The sequence below is a fragment of the Lithobates pipiens genome, unplaced genomic scaffold (assembly GCF_037356315.1).
Source record: "Lithobates pipiens isolate NorthernLeopardFrog02 unplaced genomic scaffold, aLitPip1_a1.2 Scaffold_18, whole genome shotgun sequence".
Taxonomy (NCBI): domain Eukaryota; kingdom Metazoa; phylum Chordata; class Amphibia; order Anura; family Ranidae; genus Lithobates; species Lithobates pipiens.
This window is the reverse complement of record NW_027507758.1, coordinates 319496027-319512073: the sequence shown is the minus strand read 5'-3', so window position 1 is coordinate 319512073 and position 16047 is coordinate 319496027. Positions and strand designations below refer to the sequence as shown.

The window sequence follows — 16047 nt, the reverse complement described above, 5'->3', positions numbered from 1 at the left end:
CCAGAGTGTAGGCCCCCTAATACAGGAAGTGTGATGCTGTCCAAATCACCGGGTGAAAACTTAGGGAGAAGGCTGAAAAATAAAAACCAATGCAGCCACCACATCTAAGTATTGGTAAGCTGCAACTTAATATATATTTATGCTTGGGGTTTAATACTGCTTTAAATATGTGGAGCTGTCTTTTCAGCAAATAAGAAAACAAGCCTAAAGCAGGCTATTAGAATCACTGTCACATCTGTTGGCGGCAGGGATGAAGGATCCATGCAGAAAGAAGATGTTAAATGCGGGAACTAATTTAACTTCACAGATGAAGGGTCACAAAACCTTTGCCTTGCAGTAGGTAGTGGATGTTCAGTACCCCCCATGCCCTTTAATAAGGGATAGAGGATTTTTTTATAATTCATTTTGTGCCAACAGTAAGCTAGTACATACATATTTACCAAGGTTACTTCAGCCCTGAACTAGTGTGGGGGCAGTTGAGATTTTGGAGTTATGGGAAGGCTGATTTTTTTAGAAAAAATTTTAACCACTTAAGGACCGTCCCACTCACATATAGTGTGGCAGGGCGGTCCTTTAGCGCATAATCACCTGTACGTGATTTTTCCTTCCAAGCCTGGGGCGTGCGCACATGCGGCTGGCGACCCTCTCCCGCCATGTCTGGCAGACCCGATGTCAGCTGGGACCTGCCGTTCGTTCCCGAAGCAGACAGAACGGCATAAACAAGGCAGATTACCATTCTGTGGCAGGAGAAGACAGAAATCTTGTGTTTCTGCTAAGCAGGTCTCTCTCTCCTTACAGTACAAGCTCCCACCACAGTTAGAAAGCACTCCCAGGGAACAAATTTAACCCTTTGATTGCCCCTGATGTTAACCCCTTCCTGCCAGTGTCATTAGTACAATGTCAGTGCATATTATTTAGCACTAATCACTGTATTTGTGTCACTGGTCCCCAAAAAAGTGTCACCTAGTGTCCGATTTGTTCGCCGCAATGTCGTAGTCCTGCTATAAGTCGCTGATCACCGCCATTACCAGTGGAAAAAAAAATTTGATAAAAATATCCCATAGTTTGTAGACGCTATAACTTTCACACAAACCAATCAATATATGTTTATTGGGAATTTTTTTTAAGCCAAAAAAAATGTAGCAGAATACATTCGGGCCTAAATTGATGAGGAAATTAGATTTTTAATAATTTTTTTTTTTAATTGGATATGTTTTATAGCAGAAAGTAAAACATATTGTTTTTTTTTTTTAAATGTCAGTCTTTTTTTGCTTATAGCACAAAAAATAAAAACCGCTGATGTCAAATACCACCAAAAGAAATCTCTATTTGTGGGAGGAAAAAAAGGACATACATTTTATTTGGGTGCCGTATCGAAAAAAATGGCCTGGTCATGAAGGCGGGTAAATCTTCTGGGGCTGAAGTAGTTAAACACATTTTTACATGATTTACAATTTCTGATCTCATTACCATTTATTTGGCTCTGCTTGGTCATCCTTTAAACAATAACTGCAGCCACTACAGTATAAACGTTTCCGAACAATCATACATTTTTACCAATAAGAGCTAAACCATTAAATAAAACAGCAACAATGCCTGTTAATTATGTCTTGTTATTTAGAAATTCTTTTTGATAGCTAGGAAATTTGCTTTAAGTAGCTATTATATAGCTGGAACTGTTAAGTTCTATGAAGTGGAATTTAGGAAAAAAACCCAGGCATCTTTGGAATGATATAAACATCAGTTTAGTTGCAGAATTCCTCTTCGAGAATCCGATGGATCATATATATGTAATGCTTTGCACACAGGCTTAGCACACAGAGCATGCTCTCATACAATGCAGATTATGTGCATTTCAATGGTTTCATCTGTTTACACATTCCTTTGTGCCATTTATTACTTAGAGATGCCTATAGTAATATATTCATTACACAGCAGTGTTTTTCAGACAGAAATCTCACAACACAGATCTTTAGTACTCTATCATTCTATAAAGATTTCTAAAAACAAAAGTGTTCCTTAAAAGGAAATGTATTATGTTTTCCCCTTGATTAAAATACACCAGGTGATGATTTGCTGTGGTATAGGGAATATTTACAAATGTGTCTTTTTTTCCTTGAATTCTTTGTGAAAAATATCAGTGCATTTTCTGGTATGTGTACTCTATATCTGCAATGTAATAGCCAAGGTACTTACTACCTCTGACTGCTAGTTTCAGAGATTTGGAGTGAGAATTGGTGATGTCACTCCTGTGCTACTTACTGTTCTCCTAACAGGGGCGGATCTGGGGGGGCAACATAGCAATTGCCCCCCCGAGAAATTAGATGCGGGTGAGAGAGTGGGCGGCTCCGTGGGCGGGTGAGAGAGCGGCTGGCCAATCAGCGAGCCGACAAGCGGGGGAACAGAGAGATAGCATAATCTCTCACCGCCCACCCTGCAGTTCCGCCCTCACTGTGCAGGCAGCAGAGAGATCACATCATCTCTCTGCTGCCTGACTCTGGGACACAGCAAGAGACAGTGTGGCAGGTGACGTGGCAAGTGAAAACACGCAACTTGTGTCAGGTGACGTGGCAAGTGAAAATCCACAACTTGTGGCAGGTGACGTGGCAAGTGACAATCAGCAACTTGTGACAGATGATGTGGCAAGTGAAAATCCGCAACTTGTGACAGGTGATGTGGCAAGTGACAGTCCGCAACTTGTGGCAGGTGGCTTGGCATGTGACAATCAGCAACTTGTGACAGATGACGTAGCAAGTGAAAATCCGCAACTTATGACAGGTTATGTGGCATGACAGTCCGCAACTTGTGGCAGGTGACGTTGCAAGTGACAATCAGCAACTTGTGACAGATGACGTGGCAAGTGAAAATCCGCAACTTGTGACAGGTGATGTGGCAAGTGACAGTCCACAACTTGTGGCAGGTGACGTTGCAAGTGACAATCAGCAATTCTGACAGGTGACGTTGCAAGTGACAATCAGCAACTTGTGACAGATGACGTGGCAAGTGAAAATCCACAACTTGTGACAGGTGATGTGGCAAGTGACAGTCTGCAACTTGTGGCAGGTGACTTGGCAAGTGACAATCAGCAACTTGTGGCAGGTTACGTGGCAAGTGACAATCAGCAACTTGTGACAGGTGACAGGTGATGCATAGCATACTAACTCTTTATGCCTTTGTCTTGTCTGGTTTTTTTTGGGGGGGGGTTTACAACCACTTTACGTTATCAAGCCACATACATCCATGCAACTACCCCTTTTTTATAAGAAAGTCTACAAAAGCAGCCTCTCAGGTGACTTCTAGCAAGTGGTTATTATTTCAGTGGCAATAGATTAAAATCAGTTGTGTAGGTTAGCCTGGGGCTACACTGGCGATTAAATCTATTTGCTGTTGGGAAATGAACTACTATTTAACAACCATCTCATTAGAATCACATTGATTCCATCATGCTACACGTGAGACGACTACCAACAAGTCTCAGCAGCATGTAGCCTACTGTCCAAGTTTTCTTTTATTTAGCCTCTTTTTTTGTTAATCATTACCTGAATTGCCTATACCTGTATACCTGAGTGAAATAAGCGCTCAGGCTCGCTTCACACTGCCACGACTTGGGATCTGACTTGTGAGAATGTCATTTAAAAAACAAATGGAAAAAAATTATTTAAAAAACATTTTATTACCTTTCCTTTCAAAACTTTCTTCTCTGACAAAACACACAAGTGCTAGAAATTTTGTAACTTCCTTTAGATACAAAACTGTTGTGTTGTTTAACTTTATGATTGCCAGAGACTCTTTGTCATAAGGGGTACCTGCTCCCTTCAACCTGTTGTAAAAAAAAAAAAAAAAAGGACCATTAAAGAAATCCCAAACCTATATGACATATTGTACTGTAGCTTACATGTAAATGTTACATAAAAAGGACGTATTTCACCCACATTCATTTTTTTTTTACATTTCCTTGTCTACAATTTCCAATTCTTTACAAACATTCTCATACATTTGTCATTTTTAATTCATCAAAATATTCTGTACTGTAAAGTTGAAATTTACATTACAAGTGAAATCTACATTTCAGTGCCATACCCATAGATGGAAGAAATATCAATGACAACATCAATCATGTCGCAGCACAGCTCGTATGTCTGCATGTCCACTGGACTGCTGTCTGTTGCTATGTAGATTTTACTGACTACATCAAAAAGGAATGCTTTCTCTATCCCTGAATTCTGCAATGAAGAATGACATGGAGGTTAGAATTGGAATCAATACTGATATAGGATGCATTATTCAGCTATAACATTTCTTGTTAATTGGTTGGCATGGCTGGTAGTTAGAATTAATTCTCAATTTCACAAATTGTTAAATTCAGACTATTATGGATTATTTTTGGCAGTTCAGAATTCCCAAAATCTTCTGCCACCAAGGGTGCTTCAAAGGCTACTGCTGCCTTATATATACTGTATATTCCTGCTGTTGCCTTGGCATCCTTGACTGCCCATGCCATCAGATCCCATGTTTTATCTTAGTATGCAAGGCAGAGTTTTTAAACTAACTGCCTCAGGCTGGCTTTGGTCTCATCATCTCATCAGGTAGAGCTTCCAGGAGATTCCCGCACTGCTCTGCACAAATGTACATCATAGTTTTTTTTTTTTTTTTTGGCTAAATCATAACTGATCAAACTTTTCAGAGGTTCATCAAAGTACACAGAGCATGTGCAGTAAGTACTCTCTTTCTGCCCCGCTGTTGCCCCACCTCTCACACATGAAGGCAAAATTGAAGTCAGGACTTGCTTTGTAAATGCAGCAGCTGCTTTTTCTCAAGAAAGTAATCCTCTGACACTGTGTTTATCAAATGTTCAGAGGAAAGCTACAACATTACTTATGTACTGTACATATTCTGCTTCATTCACCTTCATAGGGGATGCATCTGAAAATATGGGCTATCACCTGCATATGAGCTTGGTTCACTCAACAAGACAATTGAAAAAGTTAGTTTTTTTTATTTAAAAAGCAAATTGTATTACTCTTATATATATATAGATATATATATTTATTTATTTATTTTTTTTACAGACTGGAGCTCCTCTTTAAGTATTTAAACAGTCCAGTCCAATAGTGATATATTATTACCGTACTTCAAAGTTAATGTTTTGTGTAGATATGAATTATAAATGACCTTTTTAGTTCAGTAATCTAATTTTATTATAGGAGCATATTTATAATGCAATTCATAGCAAATTTGGCCATCAGGCCTTTACGTATAGTTATAATGCACATTTTTGGCCCACTGGATTGGGTAAAAGTTGCTCATATTCACTGTACATCTGTATTTTCCATTCTATAGGAAATCGAAGCCTCAATAACATTCATCATATCTATAAGAAGGCACGTTACAGCCCCAAGCCCAGTTCTCGGTTTCATATTTGATTCTTTGAGAATTTGATTGTATTTATGAATGATTCATTCATTGATCCCTGTGGAGGAACTGTTATTCTTGTACTAGCACACACCCCACACACATTTTCTAGATTGCGAAGTTTATGAAGTGGAACTGCAGTCCATCAAATAGCAATAAAATATTGCTTTTTATTTTTCTGAATCTTCCCATAACATTTGCTTGATTACCTCTTGATTGGGCCAATAGGTCCATTATTTTTCCACTATCAATAAGAAGCCAAGCTGCCCAGCACAAGTGTCGATTAAAGTTAAAACTACAGAAAAACTAGAAATTAACCCGCACTTAGTTTCCCAACCATCAATGAAACCGCAGCAACCCCTATTTGAATACAAGATATGTGCATGCAAAAAACAAAAAGTGTGCTGTCTCTTTAGATTTTCATACCAAGTACTAAAGTGCTATAAATATTACATTTTATATATATATGATTTTTGAATCAGTACACATTAAAATACTTTATGTTTGATGAAATTTTATTATGCATGAATTTTTGATATTGTTGGCATATATATCCACTTTCAGACCGGACCATTTTGCTGGTCAATGACCAGAGGTCTTTTTACAATTTTTTACACAAAGTTGTCACTAAATGATATATTGCTCACACATGCTATGGGCATATGTGAAATGACACCCCAAAATAAATTCTGCTGCTTCTCCTGAGTACGGGGATACCACATATGTGGGACTTTTTGGGAGCCTAGCCGTGTACGGGGCCCCGAAATCCAAGCACCGCCTTCAGGCTTTCTAAGGGCGTAAATTTTTGATTTCACTTCTCACTACCTATTACAGTTTTGAAGGCCATAAAATGCCAAGATGGCACAAAACCCCCACAAATGACCCCATTTTAGAATGTAGACACCCCAAGCTATTTGCTGAGAGGCATGTTGAGTCCATGGAATATTTTATATTTTGCCACAAGTTGCGGGAAAATTACAAACTTTTTTTTTTTTTTCACAAAGTTGTCACTAAATTATATATTGTTCACACATGCTATGGGCATATGTGAAATGACACCCCAAAATAAATTCTGCTGCTTCTCCTGAGTGCGGGGATACCACATATGTGGGACTTTTTGGGAGCCTAGCCGCGTACGGGGCCCCGAAAACCAAGCACCGCCTTCAGGCTTTCTAAGGGCGTAAATTTTTGATTTCACTTCTCACTACCTATTACAGTTTTGAAGGCCATAAAATGCCAAGATGGCACAAAACCCCCACAAATGACCCCATTTTAGAAAGTAGACACCCCAAGCTATTTGCTGAGAGGCATGTTGAGTCCATGGAATATTTTATATTTTGCCACAAGTTGCGGGAAAATTACAAACTTTAATTTTTTTTTTTTTTTTCACAAAGTTGTCACTAAATGATATATTGCTCACACATGCCATGGGCATATGTGAAATGACACCCCAAAATAAATTCTGCTGCTTCTCCTGAGTACGGGGATACCACATGTGTGGGATTTTTTGGGAGCCTAGCCGCGTACGGGGCCCCGAAAGCCAAGAACCGCCTTCAGGTTTTCTAAGGGCGTAAATATTTGACTTCACTCCTCACTATCTATTACAGTTTTGAAGGCCATAAAATGCCAAGATGGCACAAAACCCCCACAAATGACCCCATTTTAGAAAGTAGACACCCGAAGCTATTTGCTGAGAGGCATGTTGAGTCCATGAAATATTTTATATTTTGCCACAAGTTGCGGGAAAATTACAAACTTTTTTTTTTTTTTTTTTCACAAAGTTGTCACTAAATGATATATTGCTCACGCATGCCATGGGCATATGTGAAATGACACCCCAAAATAAATTCTGCTGCTTCTCCTGAGTACGGGGATACCACATATGTGGGACTTTTTGGGAGCCTAGCCGCGTACGGGGCCCCGAAAACCAAGCACCGCCTTCAGGCTTTCTAAGGGCGTTACAGTTTTGAAGGCCATAAAATGCCAAGATGGCACAAACCCCCCCCAAATGACCCCATTTTGGAAAGTAGACACCCCTAAATTTAGGGGTACACTAGTGAGACTAGGTAATAAATGGCGGGTGCCCTGAAACTATAAAAAAATAACTAACCAACCAGCGTCACCTGTAACAGTTATATGGTGATCACTGGTGAAAGGGTTAACTAGGGGGCAATCAGGGGGCTTTATGCGGTAGTATATGGGGGTCCCTGGCGCTATAAAAAGCTGCGGCAAACCTAAATACCTACCTGCCTAACTAGCGTCACCTGTCACACTAATACAGCGATCAGAAAAACGATCGCTTATTAGGCTGGGTTCACACCATAGCGATGCGGGAACGCCACAAATCCGCGGCGGGTTCCCGCATCGCATGCCTCCCGGCGGCAGTTCACACTGCCCTATGCGAACTGCTGGGAGTGTCAGTGAAATGTTAATGACACCCCCAGATCAGTTCGCATATCGCAGTGCGATCTGCAAACTCGGATCGCATGGTGTGAACACCCATGCGATCCGATTCTGCTGCGGACCAAAAAAAGGGTCCCGTGCGAATTTGCGGCGGGTGCGGCGCGAATTCAGCCATACTATCTGTATGGCTGAACTCCAATCGCACAGAGATCGGATGTGATTTGCACTGCAGTGCGGTGCGAATCACATCCGTTCTCATAAACCGCTGCAATGTGAACCCAGCCTTAGTGACACTGGCGACGGGGGGTGATCACGGGGTTAAACCTTTATTGGGGGGGTTAGGGGGGTACCCTAGAGCTAAAGGGGGCTAACCCTAACTGCCCTAACAGTTATTACAGTTACAAATGACACCAATGCAAAAAAAAAAAAAAAATGCTATTGGTGTCACTGTGACTGGGGGGGCAGGGGTGATTGGGGGGGTGATCGGGGGGTGAAGGGGGGGTGTGAGTGTGCCTGGCATGTTCTACTTTGAAGTGTCGTGTTGGTGCAACTCACCGATCCTCTCTCCGCGGTGCCGGAACGAAAAATACCGACACGGAGGAGAGATTACATCACTTCCTCTCCTGTGTTTACATTACAGGAGAGGAAGTGATGTCACGCCTCACTTCCATTCGTCAGGAGCGATCGAGAGGGGGTGGCCATGAATGAATGGCCGCCCCCTCATCCCGGATCGCTTCTGAACGAAAACCGACCGCCGCTGGCACCGGGGGGGGGGGGGGCCCGATCGGGCCCCCCACCCGCGGGAAGGCAGGGACGTACAGGTCCGCCCATATGCCTGCCCGTGCCATTCTGTCGACGTACATCGTCGTGCGGCGGTCGGCAAGTGGATATACGGTGTATGTACTGTATATGAATTAAATAATCATAATACTTTAGCACTTGGTGTAAACAATTTAAAGAGACGCATACCTTTTTTGGGGTTTTTGAAATTAGAGTTAAAACAAATCATAACATGCTGCTGGGGTGCTTACAATGATCTGCTTTTATTAAAGAAAAAAGAAAACAGCATAGAAAGTGTTAGCTGTTATTAAGTTTTAATTGCTTTGACTGTAACTTAAAGAGGAGGTCCAGCCTGGGTGAAAAATGACAAGTCAGCATCCCTTTTTGAAGCCTATTAGAGCCTCTGGCTCTAATCAGGTGCTTAAAAAAAAACACCCACCCCGCATTGGAATCCATGGTCTAGCGCCACTGATATGTAGATCAGGTGGCCGGACGCATGGATAGGAGAGGCAGTGCCTGCGCGCCCTCTATGGATGGGCCACCACTGATCTACTGGGTGCTCCCGCTGCCATTCCTGGTAAAGGAACCGGCTTCACTGCTGGTTCCCTACTGTGCATGCATGGCCCGGTGGCGAGGGAAGGAGGAGGGGGGCCGGTCAAAGAATTGACCCAACCCCCTCCCCCCTGAAAGGTTCTAAATGTGACACCGGGGGGGGGGGGGGGAATATAAGCGGAAGTTTCACTTTTGGGTGGAACTCCGCTTTAAAGTTACACTATACTCTGGTTTTAAAATACCTATACAAATGTGTATTTTTAACTCAAAAATGACCTTCTGTTGTTCTCAGCCTCCTCCAAATCATCAGATTCCTTTTATTTGCTGCTGTGCCCTGACTTCCTATTAGAGGTTAGCTACATTCATTCTTCATGGACACCTTGGGGGTTATTTACTAAAGGAAATCCACTTTGCACTGAAAGTGCTCTTGGAAGTAAAGTTGCTGTAGATCCGAGGGGAACGTGCAAGGAAAATAAAAAACAGCATTTTAGCTTCCACATGATTGGATGTTAAAATCAGCAGAGCTTCCACTCATTTCAGATCTACCTCTTAGGCCGCGTACACACGCGGGGTCTGTTCGCTCAACTTTGTCCGTCAAACAGTTTCAGCGGACAGTCCGCTCAAAATGGCCACACACGACGAACGAACAGTCCGCTGAAACCGTGCGCGATGACGTGAACGGCACGTACGACGGGACTAGAAAACGACGTCCTATACACTGCAATGCAAACTTCGGCGTGTAAATCCTTTCTGAGCATGCGCGGAACTTAGTTTGACGAACAAGCCTACACACGAGGGGACTGTTCGCTGAAACAAAGTTTCAGCGGACAGTTTTTCGGAATTTCCGAAAAACTTTGTTCAGCAGACTGTCCGCTGAAACTGTCCGCTGAAAGCCCACACACGAGCGGACTGTCCGCCGAAACACTGTTCAGCGGACAAAGTTGAGCGAACAGTCCCCGCGTGTGTACGCGGCCTGAGATTTAGAGCGACTGTACTTCCAAGTGCACTTGCAGTGCAAAGTGAATTTGCCTTTCGTAAATATCCCCCCTTGGGTGTAGGAACATAGCCTCCCTTCCTTGCTCCCAAGATTTACTATGGACTGTGAGATCGATAGTCTGCACAGAGCAATGCACTAGCCAAAACTAACGTTCCAAAAAAAGGAATTAAGGGGAGAAAAGAGAGGTTGAAGAGACAGAAAAACACAGTAAAATAAAAAGTGAGTGTAGATTTTATTTTTTTGCTATCCTGCTTCTCCTTTAAGTAGTGGATGTATATGGATTATTTAGAGAGAATAGGGATATCATTTAGTCTCACTTTAAAAAAGTTCTTTTAAAGCTTCATGACCATCTAATGCCGCATACACACAAGCGGAATGTCCGTCAGAAAAAGTCTGACGGGAGCTTTTCATCGTATATTCCGATTGTGTGTATGCCCCATCAGAATTTTTACGTCGATAATTTTGACGGACCTAGAAATAGAACATGTTCTAAATATTTCCGACGGAACCAATTCCTATCGGGAAAACCACTCGTCTGTATGCTGTCTTGATGGACCAAAAAACGACGCATGCTCTGAAGCAAGTGCCAGACGGAAGCTATTGGCTACTGGCTATTAAACGTCCTTTTTCTAGTCCCATCGTACGTGCTGTACGTCACCGCCTTCTTGACGATCTGACTTTGGTGTGTACGCAAGACAGTTCCAGTGGAATTCTGTTGGAACTACGTCGGAAAAACCTTCAGAGTTTATTCCGACGGGAAAACCAGTCGTGTGTACACGGCATAAGAATACTCTATTCACAGCGTGGCAATGCTGCTGTGCAATTTCACTGCAGAATGAACATGATAACACCCTGTTAGGCTGAACGCTGGTGACAAATCACTAAGAAACTGCCTGACAGTCTATGGCATCGCCTCCCACTAGTTAGGCCTATGGCTAGTTAGTTAGATTTGATGGCATTCAGTGCAAGTGTGAGAGCAATTCCACAGAGGTACAGTATGTGTAATGCCGCGTACACACGAGCGGACTTTTCAACATCCAAAGTCCGAAGGACCGAGTCCGTCAGACTATCCGATCGTGTGTGGGCTGCAACGGACTTTTGATTCACCAAAGTCTGACGGACTTTAGAATATGGAACATGCTTCAAATTTTCCTGAAGGAACTCCGCCGGACCCGGTCCCCTTCGAAAACTCTGCTCGTGTGTGTGCTACTCCGACGGACTAAAACCGACGCTAGGGCAGCTATTGGCTACTGGCTATGAACTTCCTTATTCGAGTCGGGTCGTACGTCATCACGTTCGAATCCGTCGGAGTTTAGTGTGATTGTGTGTGGCCAAGTCCAATCGGCCGAAAAGTCTGTCAGAACTCCGGCGGAATTCCAGCAGAACTCCGACGGAACTCCTTTGGAAGTCTGTCGGACTTAAGTCCGCTCGTGTGTACGGGGCATAAGACTCTCCTACTTGTCTCAGTTACTGGTGATGTGTTACTAGCTGCAGAGTTGCCCGTGTGACATCGACCTTAAAGCAAGTGTAAGCATAACAGATCTACTGGCACCACCACCAGGTAATAAAACTATGTTAGGGGCAATTTAGAAAAAAACTGCTGCTGTGTACATTCTAGTGACACAGACTGCATCATGTCTCTTTTTTTCACTTTCAACCTAAAACCCTCATTTGTGTTTGTTGGCATTTACTCCCTGCTCCTGCCATGAATTTGTATGTCTTCTAAGGGCACACCAATATGAGCAGGCTGTCTGTACTTACACTTGTCTGCATTTTTAAAATATGCCCACTGAACAGATTTCTGCAAACTATGCCTGCAAAGCTGTCAGTTACTGTGTAGAAGAAGAGTCTCCATAGCAACCTGCAGTAAGAAAATATGATGCTTTTGTTAAGCATAACCCTCCAGCTATTTCAGGTCTGGAATGCCAGCGAAGTATATTGATCACTATGTACAATTTATTTGCTATTAAAGAGGAGTTCCACCCAAAAGTGGAACTTCCACTGATTTGTCTCCCCCCCCCCATCCGGTGCCACATTTCACACCTTTCAGGGGGAGCGGATACCTGTCTTTGACAGGTACCCTATCCCCACTTTCGGGAGACCGGGCCGCGGTGCATTACGTCAGCAGTTTGGCTCCCTTATCCTTCCCCCGCCGCTGGGCCAGTAGGAGAGCATAGCAGTGCCTCGCGCATGCGCAGTGGGGACCCGACGTGAAGCCGTAATGCTTCACAACCGGTTTCCCTTACCGGCAATGGCAGCGGAAGCACCCGACAGCTGGACTCCAGGACAGGTAAGTGTCCTATTATTGAAAGTCAGCAGAGCCAGTAATTTAAGCTGTTGGCTTTTCATTTTTGCAGGGGTGGGCAGACCTCCTCTTTAAAGAGGATGTTAACCCTGATTGGTTTACTTCCTCTTTGTCTCCCTGCAATGGTAAAGCATAATGGGCTACTATGCATTGCATAGTAGCCCATTATGTGTCACTTACCTGACACAGGAGCCAGCGATGTCACCGCTGTCCTCTATAGTCCGGAGCGTCCATCTTCTTCGGTTATCACTGCTCCGGCCACTCACAGTGCCGGAGCAGCGATGACGTCACTAACGGCGCTAACGGCGATAGTGCGCCGCCGTAGACAGCTGTGACTGTCTTTTAGTAAATATCTCCAAAACCATGTAGGTTTAGGAGATATTTCTTGGACCTACAGGTAAGCCTTAATCTAGGCTTACCTGTAGGTCAAAGTGGTTTGTAAGGGTTTACAACCAATTTAACAGGTTTACTTAATTTCTTCTGTGTAATGCTGCCCATGAATAGATAATAGTTGAACAGCATATATGGAAGGGATGGCTTTACCTATATAAACAGCATTTATTACGGCTATTAACAATACTGTTGTAAGGACTGGCAATCTTTTTCCTGCAGAAACCCCAGGTGGGTAACCACACTGTGAGTGCTTTTCTCCATGCACTACAAGTCTCCACTGCCCAGCTCTCTGCTGTTTTCTTTTGGATGACTGAAAGTGGTTGTAAACCTCAGACATAAACAATGAACAAAGCACATCTCTCTATCATGTGTACTAGCCTGAATCCAAAGTACCAAGTCTGGTTCCTCTCTGATCTCGCCTCTCTCTCTGAATGACTCATTCCTAATATATTAAGCAGACATTTCAGCTTTCTGTGAGACAGCCCACCCTCCCCCATCACATAGCAGATGACCCATACCCTCAGCTCTATGTATCTCTGAGCCAGTGAGGAGGGGGGGAGGGATCACCTCCCTCCAATCAGCTATCACATTTCACAGAGCTCTGTGCTTTAGCTCTGCAGTGTGTGTGAGGTCATATCACCACACCTGTATAAAAGGTGTGTTTTGGAAGACCGTAGGAGGTAAGAGGGATGCAGGTAAATAGGTACAACTTATGTAGGAGGATGTTTTAAGTCTCTGTAAGTCATCTGGGGCCAGTCACTTCACTGGGTACATGTAAAGGTTTTCAACAACTTTAAGCTGGCCATAGACCAGTAGAATGCCATTAGGACCTTCAAATATTCAAAGGGAAATTTAGAAAAATCATTTGTCAGAGGATTAAAAACCCTAAAAAATGTGATTTTTATGGTGATATTTTAAATTCTTCATTTGATTTCAGGATGCACATGTGCAATAAGCATGCTCTTTCACAAACTAAAACCATATTCAGAGTAAGAATTTAGTTCTCTCTGGAAAAAAATTCCATCCCTCTTCTGTGACTGTCCTCATCACTCCACTTAAAAGCAATCATTGATATAACTGAATTAAATTCATGCTTCAGTTTAAAAATAGCTCATTGGACCAACCTGGTAAAAACAAATATTTTCTTCACAAAGTGCTGCATTGGCTCCAAACACTATATGTTCTGCATGTAGCTTCAGCTGCATACAATACACAGTGCTGGGTTCCGGCTGGGAGACAGAGACCTCCTGCCTCACACTGGGAACAATATAAGAGTTGGTCTATACGGTGCTCAGCCATTCATAGGCAGCTTTGTATTCTGTCATTGAATACAAAGCTTCCTCTGATAGGCTGAGGTGGAGAGGTAGGCTTGATGTTGTCACGTTCTCTGACACGGTCAGAGGAAACTTTGTATTCATTCATAGCATACAAAGCTACCTGTGAATGGCTAAGCGCCCCTCAGGTTGACTCTATTAGCTACATGCAGTACATACAGTGCATAGAGCCAGTGCAGCACTTAGTGAAGGAAATACAGCAGTTTGTTTGGACCAGCTTAGTCAAAATTAACTATTTAAAGTGACAGAAAACATGGAGATTGTTCATTCAATTTCCTAATGGTTAAAGCCAATCAAAAAAACATTTTTTTTTAACATAATTCTACTTATGTATGGCTTTGGACTCCATACACATCTGAGCGTTCTGTATAAAAAGGCATGTTGTGCTTGCAGTGCCATTAATTGTTAATGGCACCCCAAATGCAGCAAGAAGATGCACATTTTTGTGTGCGTCATAACATGTGACAAACATGCTAAAGCACACAATTGCATAGTCAGGAGGTGGTGACACAGCAGTTTGCACACTGTGAGTTCTGCAAATTTTAAAAGAAGTTGATGCACAAAGAAATCTTGGCAGAAACGTTGCAGACTGATATTAGAAACACTCAGTGACCATATCCTTTGCAACAAAGAAAGGATTTACCTACGTTTAACCATCTAAATAAAGTTAAAGTGGTTGTAAAGGCTCAGGGTTTTTTACCTTGTAGGTAAACAATAGAATTTTTTTGTCATACTTACCTGTAAAACCTATATTACCTACTGGGTTATACACCATCTCTAGGTGAGTAGACACTGGTAGACAAAGTCTTAGACAGGAAGTCCGCCCATATATAAGCCCTCCCATACAGGAAAAACGACCGTTTTATAAGAAGCACTGAATCCTCAAAAGAGGGGAGGGACTTCTGTGTCCCATGATGTATTCAAAGGAAAGAATTTTACAGGTATGGCGAAAAAATCCTATTTTCTTTATCATACATCAGGGGACACAGAGTTAGACTAATATTCATTACCTACTGGGACGTCCCAGAGCAATAGCCTTGAGGGGAGGGGGACACCCTGGCAAATAAAAATACCCATTGTACTTTAAACAGCAGCCTGTAGTACACTACAGCCGAAATCCAAATCTTCGGGTGCTCTAACATCTACCTGATAAAATCTTGTGAACCTATGCACTGAAGACAAGGTAGCAGCCTTACAAATGTGAGCCACAGATACCTGATGGCAAAAAGTCCGGAAGGTTCCTACACCCCTGATAGAATGAGCTCTTACCCTAAAGGGAGGAGCCTTACATTTCAGACCATAGGCCTGAATGATCAACTGGTGGACCCAATTGGCAATGGAAGCTTTGGAAGCTGCCTGCCAGTTCTTGTGTCCTTCTGGTAAAACAAAAAATGTGTCTGATCCTTGGATCTCTGCATATCTTGACAAATAAACTCTGACTGCCTGGACGACATCCAAGGAATGCAGTTCTCTCTCTTCCGACGAACGAGGCTGGGAGAAAAAAGAAGGTAAAACAATGTCCTAATTTAAATGAAAGGCCGACACCACCTTTGGCAAGAAGGATGGAATAGGACGTAACACCACCTTGTCGTGGTGAAGAATTAGGTATGGTTCCTTGCATGAAAGGGCCACCAGTTCAGACACCCTTCTAGCCGAGGTGATGGCCATCAGGAAGGCTAGCTTGCGTTACAGCAAGACTAATGGAATTTCCTTGATAGGCTCAAATGGCTGTTTCTGTAACACAGACAGCACCAAATTTCAGTTCCAAGGACACATAGGGGACCTAATGGGGGGAAGAAAAACAAGTTGCCCCCTGCATAAAGGTTCGGACCAGCGGATGGGAGGCTAAAGGCCTTTGGAAGAATACTGAC

General features: G+C 42.9%; 1 protein-coding gene across 3 annotated transcripts in view; it reads right to left on the bottom strand.

The window, feature by feature from the left end:
• Positions 1-16047, bottom strand: part of RRAGD (Ras related GTP binding D) — a 93792-nt gene that overhangs the window by 21001 nt on the left and 56744 nt on the right. For all 3 annotated transcript variants that reach the window (XM_077487258.1, XM_077487259.1, XM_077487260.1), the window contains exons 5-6: positions 4081-4223; positions 3678-3820 (exon numbers count right to left, since the gene is read on the bottom strand). In XM_077487258.1, the coding sequence (XP_077343384.1) occupies positions 3678-3820; positions 4081-4223 (286 nt within the window). The remainder of the gene's footprint in view (positions 1-3677; positions 3821-4080; positions 4224-16047) is intronic.